Raw genomic sequence first — 12,827 nt, 5'->3', positions numbered from 1 at the left:
GGAGACCCTATCAAGAAAGAAAAGAAAAGAGAAAGAGAGAGAGAGAAAGAAAGAGAGAAAGAGAAAGAAAGAGAGAGAGAGAAAGAGAGGAGAGAAGAAGAGAGAGAAAGAGAAGGAAAGGAAAGGAAAGCAAAGGAAAGGAAGGGAAAGGAAGGGAAAGGAAAGAAGGAAGAAGGAAGGAAGGAAAGAAAGAAAGAGAAAGAAAGAAAGAGAGAAAGAGAGAAAGAAAGACAAAGACCATGGCCAGGGGTGTTGGTGAATCCTGGCTTCATATGACCAACTAGAGGGAAAAGCTCAAAGTGTAACTGTTTGAATCAATCCATCCAAGTACTTGAACTGTTAGAATGTAAATGGTAAGGCCAGGACAGATCAATTGATGATCAATAAGCTGAAGGTGTTTAGGAAGCCCCTGCTATTACGTGGAAAGAATTGTAGAGGATATACAAAATGATGAGATATGGTCCTTAACCAGAAGGTGCCTACGATTTAGTTGGGAAAGCGAGAGGAACACCTACAAAGCTCACTGACCACAGGGGTGATGTGTGATCATGTCAATCCAAACAACAGACATGAAAGCTCAGAGGAAATAATGGCCCCCCTGGGCTCTGATGTAAGACTGGCTTTGGGGGAGGCCATGCATGAAGAAAAGGATAGGAATATCACTTTTATCCCAAGTGGAACACAGACAGACATGGGGGCCACATGAACTGAAGAAATCCATCAGAGTAAGTGGAATGTCAGGAGCAATACGATGAAAAGGGCAGGTCAGGCAGAGAATTGTGAAACTTTAATGCCAGGCTAAGAGGGTTCAGCCTCTCCTGGGTTTGATCCAGGAGGCAGACAGCAGGACAGCCCCTGGTGGTTTTCAAACGGGTAAACTCCTAGTGTTCAGGAAAATTCAATTCCAATCCCCAGCACAGTCGATAATTTTTACGCGCATGCTATAAAGGCATAGTTTCAGCAAATATTCAATTCACCAAACGCGTGAGGGCCCACACTGATGAATTTCCGGCTCTTCTCTCCTGGCTTCACGGTAAGTTCCCTGAGAAAAGGGATTTGATTTATTGGTCCATCAGCACACAGACAGCTGGCTTCAATGTGAAAGGCACTGTTCTCAGATCAACTTTATTGGATGAAACCATGAGAAAGGCAATTAGTGGCTCCCTGAAGGAGTTGAAACTTGAGTTTGGGTTTACTCACACCCATCACATCGAAAGTGTATTTGGGGAAGGAAGGAGCTCCAGGAGGAAGGGATCGTTTTACCCACCAAACCCTTGCTTGTTGGCAAACAAGTTGCCCTGATGACAGCCACAGGTTTGATTTCCTCGCTGAAGCCTGCAGTGGGTTCTCTAGCTCTGCTCCAGGGCAAGGTTACACACAAAAAAATCTAACAAGAAATCACCAAGGCGTGAAGCCCATCTAAATCCATTATATTCTGGAAGGGATCCATGGCCTTTCATCCTTCCCTGAGGACAAATCTGTAGAAATGTTCTGTTTGCTTTTCTGCTGTTTATAAACATCTGCAATAACTTAGGGGTGTCTAGCCCTGTCAATCCAGCCAAACTCTGTGGCTGAAAATCAGAAAGCTCCCCTAACGGGAAACTTGGTCACTCTACCCCCAGAGACTTGCAAGGCTGTGGCCTAACGAATGTTCTAGAAGTTCACAGCTTCCTCCCTCAATGTCTTCCACTTCCACGTTTTCCCCAGAGTTCATGGCATGTGATAAATGCCAACTTATAAAACAACTTAAGACAGTTCATTGTGGCTGCATTCCATTTTTAGAAAAATGCAAAAAAGAGCTGGATGTGGTGACTCATGCTTGTAATTCCAGCACTTTGGGAGGCCAAGGTGGGAGGACTGCTTGAGCCCAGGAGTTTGAGACCAGCCTGGGCAACATAGCGAGACTCCATCTCTACAAAAATAAAAATATAAAAAATAGCCAGGTGTAGTGGTTTGCACTTGTAGTCCCAGCTGTTTGGGAGGCTGAAGTGGGAGGACTGCTTGAGCCCAGGAGTCTGACATTACAGTGAGTATGATCATGCCACTGTTCTCCAGCCTGGGCAACAGAGGGAGACCCTGTCTCAAAAACAAAAAGAATAGAAAAGAAAAAGAAAAATGCAAAAAGGTCTCTTGAAGAGCCAGTTGCTAAACTGAGAATAACATTTAAGTCTTCTTATCTTTAATATTAAGCAGCTTTTATTAAAAACTCTCCGGCAGTTATGAATGTTGCCAGGATAAATGTGGTATCAATGCTGTACTGGCCTTCGATTTAGTGGTTTTTTTGTTTGTTTGTTTTGTTTTTTTCAGATGATGTGCCTGTCTTCTATAGCCTATACTCCTCATAAAACAAGGAAAGTTAGAATGATCTACTGGGGAAAAACAAAGATTTCTAGCAATATATCAAATAGAGAATTTGCCACAGTGAACCACAACAAATTTAACGAAGATACCACAAAGTGGAGAGAGCAAAAATTAAAACTGAGAGGGAAGGATGAGCAAAATCCACAATGTGTTTGCTTTTCTTTAAAAAACCTGGAAATAACTTTTTCAAGAAACTCTCCTTGGGTCAAATGAGATGTATGTAATTTGTGGGAGAAACTTGGGGCGAATAGAGTAGGCTTAGTGTGAAAGAATTCTTCCTAAAACCAGTTGTTTCTGTCTGCACTGGTACAAAAACAGCAGAGCACAAAACCCAGAATGTGATGCTAGCTTAATAGAAAGCAACAGCCTGCAATTCAGAAAGAGTAATATAATGCTAGCGTTGGCCTAACTCCTCCATATTTTATGAGCAGATCATGAAGGTCAAGTTCTCGGGGGTGGGATATTTCATAAGTAGAGTATTGCAGGTCCTTAATCGATTATCACAATTCCAAAATTCAAAAAGCTCTAAGAAACATTTCTTAACCCATCTGGCTGCAAACTTCATCTTTTTGCACGAGGGAATGATGGACCTTTCTATTTGAGCCCACTTGTTGGGCACATCCATGTTTTTTGTGGGAGGTGTCAATGTGTTTAATTCCAGGTGCTGCCTTAGGCCCTGCCCAGGGTATGGGTACAAGCCCTGAATTACCTGCCTAAATCCTGCCAAGTTCTGAACTCGTAAACATTGAGATCCTAAAGTTCTAGATACGCATATGTGGCTCTGTGTTCCTTTATTTGATCATACAATGGACCTAGAAAACTGAGACAGATTAATGAGGGAAGTTATCTTTGCTGATCTTTAAGAAATCATGCAGGAAACAATCTTTCATTTCCCTTTCCTTCCTTCCTCCTCCTTTTTTTTGGGTAAACCAAGGTGAAGTAGAGGTTACAACAAAGAAAAGAGAGCACCTGCCTACCTCTGCCTGATCCCATGCTTTTTCCCCCGAGTGTGTAGGAAAGAAATGTTGCAGGGGTTTTCCACCATTGGTTTGGGCCCCATCTGTCTGAGAAACTTCTCCTGCCATAGTATGTGACCATTTGCAGACAAAGGGAATCACCTGGAGGCCCCAGGAGGTTTCTCCAGCATGGGATTCTGAATTCTGGGCATGTATCATAGATATGTCACATGAATTTACCAACTGTTTGTAGGGGGCAACATTGGTTTTTTTTTTTTGTTGTTTGTTTGTTTGTTTTTTTTTTGAGACGGAGTCTCGCTTTGTCGCCCAGGCTGGAGTGCAGTGGTGCGATCTCCGCTCACTGCAAGCTCCGCCTCCCGGGTTCAGGCCATTCTCCTGCCTCAGCTTCTGAGCAGCTGGGACTACAGGCGCTGCCACCACGCCCAGCTAATTTTTTGTATTTTTTAGTAGAGACGGGGTTTCACTGTGTTAGTCAGGATGGTCTCGATCTCCTGACCTCGTGATCCGCCCACCTCAGCCTCCCAAAGTGCTGGGATTATAGGCGTGAGCCACCGCGCCCGGCTAATTTTTTGTATTTTTAGTAGAGACGGGATTTCACCGTGTTGGCCAGGATGGTCTCGATCTCCTGACCTCGTGATCCGCCCGCCTCGGCCTCCCAAAGTGCTGGGATTACAGGCGTGAGTCACCGCGCCCGGCTAATTTTTTGTATTTTTAGTAGAGACGGGGTTTCACCGTGTTAGCCAGGATGGTCTCCATCTCCTGACCTCGTGATCCGCCCGTCTCGGCCTCCGAAAGTGCTGGGATTACAGGCGTGAGCCACTGTACCCAGCTATGGGGGGCAACATTGTAAACACATTTATGAAATATGTGCCTTTCTATTTTTTGTTTTATTTTATTTTGAGACAGGGTCTCGCTTTGTTGCCCAGGCTAGCGTGTGGTTTTGAGATCACGGCTCACTGTAGCCTCCACCTCCCAGGCTCAAGTGAACCACCTGCCTTAGCCTCCAAGCAGCTGCGACTACAGGTGCTTATCACCACCACCTGGCTAATTTTTAAAATATTTTGTAGAGATGAGGTCTCACTATGTTGCCCAGGCTTGTCTTGAACTCCTGGACTCAAGCAATCCTCCTGCCTCGGCCTCCCAAAGTGCTGGGATTATAGACATGAGCCACTGTGCCTGGCAGTCCCTTTATTTCTGTTGCTAATTGTTAACTTAGATAAGTAAAGATTTCTTCCTTGATTACTGAGTCTGGTTTTCTGGGGTGAAAGGAAAGTTTTATGAATTTCTAATTTATGTTAGGTGTAAACATGTAAAATATAAAAACAAGGTTAAAAATTGTTTCATAAGTCTACAATTTCAGGCAAATAATTTTCTCAAAAAGCCCAGGAAGAAACGATTGATTAACTTTCTATATTTCTCAGTATCACCCTTTAGTTTGGGAATTTCCACTCTGAAAAACTGACACAGTACCCTAGCCATGAAACGTTCTGCTATTCACAGGTATAACTGAAAATATATTTTAATACATTAAATAAGTGCTTAACAAAAGAAGTAAGCTGTCATAATACAAAATTTCCTCCTTACTTGGCTTCTAAGCAATTACCATAGAATTTGAAGAATATCATCCTGCAAAAAAAAAAAAAAAAAAAAAAACCCACCCTGTCCCTATCCAAATACTTTTTTATGCTTTGAAAATGTGAATTACACACTTGAAAGCTCAATCAAATAGACTTTTGTGCACAAAACAAAGCTTTCTGTAACAATTTATAACTTTTCCACTTGAACATTTTGCTTCAAATTTTCACAGATTCTGTCCCTTTCAAAAGCTTCTGCTGGTGTGAAAGATTCCATCTGCGCTTCAATTACTCATGGCCCTTAAACTCATTTTTAAATCATGGGAAAACGCCACACACAATTATTTCGTGTGTGCGTGTGTGTGTGTGTGTGTAAAACAGTACATAAATAGTATATGAGAATTATATTAATTTCAATTCTTCCCGTAGAAACTCTTCTTTGGGCTGTTAGGTGTGTTTCAAGTTTAACAGGTTACCTTTTTTTTTTTCTAGGATGTTTCCAATAGAAAAATTTGCCAGTTTAGATAGATATTATAGATACTGTTAAGTTACATAAGTTATAGTTCAAATGGTAACTATTTCAAACATAACTGAGTATTTTTTCACTAATTATCTAAAAATCTCAGCAAGTCTATTTCTCCTACCATAAGATCATGCCAGCTGTTTATTTTCAAGCAGCCAGTTTAAAAACTGTAGGGAAATATGCCCCAAATGATCTAATAGCGATTTGAAACCAAGCTTGCTTAGAGCTGTAGTAGTAAAACCACTTGTATGTGCAAGGAAATGGTATTTGGATACTAGGAATTGTGATGTACAGACTGCTGCTTTAGATTAATCAAGTCTCCATGTTGTAGCTGTCAAGAAAATAACTATGTCATCTTTTTAAAGATCACAATCGATATAAATATTTATATCACTAAAAAAAAGTCTTTTAGAAGAAAATGAGTTCTTCGTGTTCTTTTCCTCTTGATCATCTAAAGCTCTTCCTTTAACCTATGACTTCCTAAAAGTCACCCCCTGGCCTGGCAAAAAAGACTTAAAAACCTGAGATTTTCTGATACCAGTAAGTTGAGTTCAGTTTATATTAATTCACAAATGGCTCTTTATAAAGGCAGAAGAGATTTCAAAGAAAGAAAGAAAAAACCAAGGAGGCACTTTTTTGGGGTCATAAAAATGTCTTTCTCTCTACACTAGTGTGCACACCATCCCATGGTTTATAGAAGATAAAATACTAAAAGGTCTTTACATGTTTGCCTCTAACTGCTCTCCTGGGCACCTAATAACATGTGGTTTGTGGAAGTCAATGGAAAATTTTCAGCACAAATAAATGCTCCAACTCCTCTTCTAAAATGGAGGTGAAAATCAATTTCCCTTGTTAATGAGGAACTGCTACTATTTGTTTTCATTGATTGGGTGGTGCATTGTTCTATTTCTAAAAGCGAGCTGTTTTTCATTTTCTGTTTTAAAGAGACAGAAAGAGTAACTTGCAGATTGACACCGCAGGTGTACACCCAGATTTCTTAGCTGCTGCTCACTAAGCTCTGAGAAGCTGATATTCTGGCACTTGGACTGGCATTTCACCTTCTACAGATGTCATATAAACTGACCCCCAAGTACTCAATCAAAACGTAAGTTCTTTTCCTTCGGTAGCTGTGTTCATTTGGAATGGTGAGCCTGTAGACACAAGGTGCCTTCCATTGCCTCTTAAGCATGTAATGGGCCCTACTGAACAGAGCCAGGTAGGCAAAATGTGGCCCAAGAATCTTTACACGGAATTTCCTTATTATCTGTCTTTTTCGGGTGCTGTTTGCTTTCTGGTCCTAATAAATCTCATGCTGGGAGAATCCTGTTTTAGTGATTAGCATCAGTATAACCAGTCCTCGGAAACAAAGATATTTCCAGGTCCCAGAAGAGGTCCAGGGTAACACAGCTTTACTGATCTGGTTTCAATAAATCTTGCTAACGAAAAATTCTATAGAACAGATGTTTTTACTTGTCTCTGTTAATGTATGGATGATTCTTTATTTCAAAGGTAGTGTGATTTTGGCATTTGTGATTTGCGTTGTTTAGCACAAAACATTTTAAAGCACTTCAATATTGCAAAATGCTAAAGGTTATTTTTTATTTTATTTTTGGAGACAGGGTCTCACTCTGTGACTCAGGCTGGAGTACAGTGGTGCGATCTCGACTCACTGCGGCAGCAGCCTCTGTCTCCCGGGATCAAACAATCCTCCCACCTCAGCCTCCCAAGTAGCTGGGACTACAGCTCACCACCATGCCTGGCTAATTGTTTTTGTATTTTTAGTGGAGATGGGGTTTTGCCATGTTGCCCTGGTTGGTCTCGAACTCCTGGGCTCAAGCAATTCATCCGCCTCGGCCTCCCACAGTGCTGAGATTACAGACGTGAGCCACCATGCTTTGCTTAAAATTATTATTTTAAGAAAATTTGCAGCACATTTTTAGAAAAATCAGAAGGGCTGGCAGAGGTGAAGTGATTCTCAAAATCAGGGTAAGGAGATTGGCTGATAAGGTTTTCAGTTAAGGTCCCCTTAGAGACAAAAACCCAAAAATCAAGTTTTTGTATGTAATATCTCCCTTAGTACAGTGTTGCAATAATACTTCTTTTAAATTAAATTCGAATATAACTAGAAAATTGGATGTCCTATCAGTCGATTAAATGAGGTATTCTCTGCACTGATCTTTTTAAGGAAGAGAATATTAGTTTTTCTACCATCACCCAAGAGTTTTAAAAAAGCTTTGAAATAGAAAACATCAGTGTTCCATTCCCAAACCCCTGAGGTGTTTCCGATGAATAAAATATGTAAGAATCATAGAATCATATGTAAGAATCTGTTAGTTGGCCAGTGGTCAACAGTGATTATCGAAAGATATTTTTTTGTTGCTGTTTTTAAACTGCATCAGTTCTCGTCTTCCAAATATTTGGCCCACAGCTGCCTTTGTTAACAGCTCGGAGGCTACTGAATTGTTTTTAAACAGAAATGCCAACTCTACCGACTTCCTGACTGTCGACAGACATGAGGTTTTTTGTTCTACATGTATATACATCAGGAAATGAAACGAGATTACTACATGCTGTGCTAAGGAAAACAATAAAAGTGAAAAAATGTTATTTTTAGATAAGACTATTTCCTAAACTTTTAGAGGCATCGTACAAATTTACCCTCCGTTTGGTAGAATATGAACATGTGTGGTCTGTATCTCTTCCTATGGCAGGCGATACTAATTATCTATCTCTATTACAGTCATTTCCTCTTAGCACGCTAAACCTGACATTTCAGCGTAAAGTCCAATAAGACAAGGAAGTGAGCTATTCTGTTAATGGGAAAGAAAAGGGTTATGTAAGAATAAGCCTTCAGGCATCTGCTGAGCAAAACAGAGAGCCCAAAAGAAGAAACAGAAGAGCAAGTGAGTTTTATGAGAAACAGTAGCTACAGTTCAGAATTGACTTATATAGTTCTCTTTCCATTATTAAGGTGTATCAGCACTTTTGACTTCGTCTTTTTTTTTTTTTTTTTTGTGAGAGGGGGTTTTGCTCTTGTAACCCAGGCTGGAGTGTAATGGTGCCATCTCGGCTCACTGCAACCTCCGCCAACTGGGTTCAAGCAATTCTCCTGCCTCAGCCTCCCGAGTAGCTGGGATCACAGGCGCACGCCACCACACCCGGCTACTTTTTGTATTTTTAATAGAGACAGGGTTTCACCATGTTGGCCAGGCTGGTCTTGAACTCCTGACCTCAGGTGATTTACCTGCCTTGGCCTCCCAAAGTGCTGGGATTACAGGCGTGAGCCAGTGCACCCAGCCCTTGACTTCTCTTTTATAAAAGCAATCCCCTTTTCTCTTGTACCTCAAGGAAACTGCTCCCATAATTTATGGATTAATACTCATTCCACATAAATGTAATTTGGATATAGTCCCTGAAATGTAAATATCTAGGATAATAGTATCTTGAAGAAAATAGCCTTTTGGGAAGTTATAGATTCAGGACTTCTCAGGCTATGAAAGAGTTACTTTATCTTTTGTGGATGGCCATTCATTTAAAAGGTTATTGGATCCTCTAGATTTTAGAAGATCTTAGAGTTTAGCCCTGGACCCTGTGTTATATCTAGAAAAGGCTTTTCTAGGGTTCTGTGTGTTCTAAGCTGGCTGGTATCTTATTAATGTTGTTCAGGAAAACTACAGTATGGAAATCAAAGCCATTCCTTCAAATAAAACTGAGGTGCTATAGTCATGCACTTAACAACAGTGATAGATGCAGGAGGCATGCAGATGCAGATAAGGAAACCTGCACAGGGTCTTGCCCGGGGGTGTGCCTGCAAGGGACCAGGGCCCACATGTGCACTGGGAGAAGGGGGTGGAGCCGCCAAGAATTCATGCCTTATGTAGGGGAGGAGACTGAGATTCAATCTGTGAGGTGGGAGCCTGTCGGCAGGACCCTCTCCTTCTATGCTGAGAGCCTTGTTTTCACTTAATAATCCACTCTCCTCCCTCTTCCATTTGTCTATGTGCCTAATTTTTCCTGGTCGTGAGACAAGAAGCTGGATTTTAGCTGAACTAAGGAGCAAAAAATCCTGCATCAACAGCAAAAACAACTTTCTACAATAAATCACAAATAAATTTGTTTATAGGAATTACATAAGTTATGAGAATGGGACATCTAAAATACCTAACGTTTAGCTGCTGAACCAAGTGTGGTCAATTTTGACGTGCTGGGTATCTTCCCAGAAGTAGATGGGAAGGAATTTAGAATTACTTCTCTTACTCCAAAATTTTAGGCCACTCAAGTGTACTAGTTTCTCTGGACCTCTGACGATGGCTTTACTAGCATGGGCCTGCTACAGAAAAAGGGTGTTTGTCAGAGACTCCCATGTAACAGATCACCCCCACTGTCCATGGTGTAGGTTTTAGGCTGTGAGATAAACTGACCTTTTGGATAAGGTGTCTGACCTCTCCCCTCTCCTGACAGTGATTTCTCTTCCCAGACAGCTGCGCTTACAAACAAACTGCTAGGTAGCAGTAGCACTTTGACAAATGGAGCACAACCCAGATCCTTTGTTTCTTTGAATTCAGCCAACAAGCTAGCATTCCAGAAGCTCATTAGGGGGCCATGAATTACTGTGGAGGCCAAGCCTGCACTTCCTTCTCCGTGGCAATCCATGTGGCCACATGTTCCCATGATCCGTGGGGCCAGATCATGCTATTCCCAGTTCACATTCCATCCTGTCAGGGTACTCTCAAAATAAATAATATTTACAGCAGAGTTCAGAGCTGGTGAAAGAAATGTGGAAGGAAAAATGTGAGTAAGTAGACTAGACACTGGAATCCATTGGATTTGTGGTTTTTAAATCATTTTTTCATGGGACTTCAGAAATCTTTGCAAGTAGATATGGACTGGCACTTATCAAAACCCCAAATTCCAAGTCCAAATTAATGTCATAAAAAAGTAACAAAGAAAAATTATAACAAGATTTAGTTTCTATACCTGAAAACATTATGTTTAGCAAATTCAGTGAATGGTTACTGGCCACCTACAAAGTTCAAGGTCTCCAGCCAAAGCTAGTTACAGTCATTATCTATTTAAATGTCTGACCAGCACTGCTTTATACCAAAAACTTGGAAAACTTAAATAAAAGGGGCCCGGAGGTCTCTTTATGCAAATATTCAAACATTTGAGATCAGAGTCAGCAACTACAACCCCCTGGACAGATCCAGTCCTCTGCTTATGTATTACTCATGAACTAAGGATGGCTTTTACGTTTTGAAGTGGTTGGAAAAAGAACTCGAAAGATGAAGAATCTTTTGTGATACGTAAACATTTATATGAAATTCAAATTTCTGTATCCATAAATAAAGTTTTATTGGAACATAATCAGGCTCATCCATTTACTTATCCTATTTGGCTGCTTTTGCACTTAGGAAGAGTGGTGTAATTGCAACAGAGATCGTGCTGCGTGCAAAACTCAAGATACTGACAATCTGGCCCTTAACAGAAAAAGCTTGCTCATCCTTGTTTTAGATTGTAAAATAATTTTTTGCTTTTGCTGAGATGTCTGACTGAGAACAGTCAACACAGTGAGAGCTCATCTCTACAAAAAAAAAGAATTAGCCCAGTGCAGTGACTCATGACTGTGGTCCCAGCTACTTGGGAGGCTGAGGCAGGAGGATCACTCGAGCCCAGGAGTTGGAGGTTACAGTGAGCCATGACTGCACTCCAGCCTGGGTAACAGAAGGAGACCCTGCCTCTGAAAAAATTTAAAAAATAATAATAGCAAAAAAGAAAGCCTGAGAAATGTACCAGGAGAGCAAGGAGAAAGCAGTTGAGACCTGAAAAACCGGTGACAAAGACAGCCAAGTATAGGTGGCCACCAACAGAAGTAGTTTTTGCTGCATTGACAGATGAAATCCCTCAAAGCATGGGGAAACAGACAGGTTCTTAGACGGAGCAGAGGTCCGATTTGTGTTTCTTTTTAATACCAATTTGCTAATTTCCTGTTGATGGGCCAGAAACTTATGCCTTGATGCCTTCCGTTCCTGTTCATGCGGTTTACTCTGTTTGCCTCTAAACCTAGATTCTCCAGAACGGGTTACCCTGGCCTTTTCCTTTTTTTTTTTTTTTTTCTTTTTCAGAGGAGCTTAATCAAACAGAATCCCAGGAATAACGTCTGCCTTTGAGCAGACAGCCCTGCTGGTAGCTGGCTACACCCTCTGCTCTGTTGCGGGTCTGGTGATGATCACGAGAGATTTCAGGGCAATTTCAGCCATACGGACCAACACACGGTGAGGACTGAAATAAATGGCGAGTTTGCAGTTTTACAAGGCCATTAATGCCATTCACAGATTCCCTGTAGTTGTCTGTTTATGTTTTCTCCAACACAATATCCTAAGACAGAAGCAAAGCAGAGGTGCGGTATTTTTATGTTGTAACACTTTCACGAATGAAATTTCCCTAGAAGGTAGCATTTTGTCCCTTGAGGGACAGGGACTACACTGAGAGAAAAAAAGATGTCCACCTACTTGTCAGGACTGACGGGTTATCTGCAACCATATTTACACCACAATGGTGATTCCAGCCTCTACGAGACATTTGAGCAGCCTGTCCAACCTCAGGACAGTGGGCATGTGTGACGCTGGGCCCTAAAGTCAGCTTTCCAGTAATCTCCGGGCTTTGCATGTAGTGGAGAACATCATCCTTGCTATTACTATGTTTCCTCTACCTGATCTATCTGTTTCAATGGACAAGTTGAGAGTTAGATCTCATCATTAACATATAACGTGAATAAATTGTCCACCTGAAAAGGACATCCTGAATAGTTTCTTTTAATAGAGAAGCAAGGGTTTACATTTTAAACAACAACAACAAAAAATTGTAAACTCACCTAGAAAAATCTCCCTTTGCCTCCTGTAGAAGAAAAAATTCAACATCAGCGAAATACACTAAGCCAGTGTCAGAGACTCTACATTCTATAATCATGAGAGTTTCTCTACTGAATGAGATGAGGTCAGCTTCCTGCAGTTATCATCCTATTTGCTGCAGGAATACAATTAAAACTGAATGCATACCTTTGCTATTTGAATATGAGACATGAAATTAAACTCTCGAAAGTTATATACAAAGAAAGTGATTGATAATGACAAAATGTACAGCTCTTCCACACTGCCGCCACCACGCCCGGCCTAGTTTAAAGATTCTAAATATGAACATGTATCTGGATAGAACTGTCTATTTCTAGGGTTACTTTTTGTTTTGGTTTGTATTTTATGCTAGTCCCCAGTTATAATGAAGACTCTGGAGGTAGGGACCAGGGAAACTTTAGTGAATCCAGTATAATGCCTTAAACATAGTAGTTGCTCAATAAATACTTATTGAAGGAATAAAGAAATGATATCATTTTAACTC

At 41.0% G+C, this 12,827-nt stretch overlaps 1 protein-coding gene across 1 annotated transcript in view; it reads right to left on the bottom strand.

Annotated features, from left to right (window-relative positions):
* Positions 1-12,827, bottom strand: part of FRMD4A (FERM domain containing 4A) — a 333,243-nt gene that overhangs the window by 107,314 nt on the left and 213,102 nt on the right. Inside the window, exon 7 of the mRNA XM_026454815.1 lies at positions 12,307-12,329. Coding sequence (XP_026310600.1) covers positions 12,307-12,329 — 23 coding nt within the window. The remainder of the gene's footprint in view (positions 1-12,306; positions 12,330-12,827) is intronic.

The sequence above is a fragment of the Piliocolobus tephrosceles genome, chromosome 9 (genome assembly GCF_002776525.5).
Source record: "Piliocolobus tephrosceles isolate RC106 chromosome 9, ASM277652v3, whole genome shotgun sequence".
Classification (NCBI taxonomy): Eukaryota; Metazoa; Chordata; class Mammalia; order Primates; family Cercopithecidae; genus Piliocolobus; species Piliocolobus tephrosceles.
This window is presented reverse-complemented; position numbering and strand designations above follow the sequence as displayed.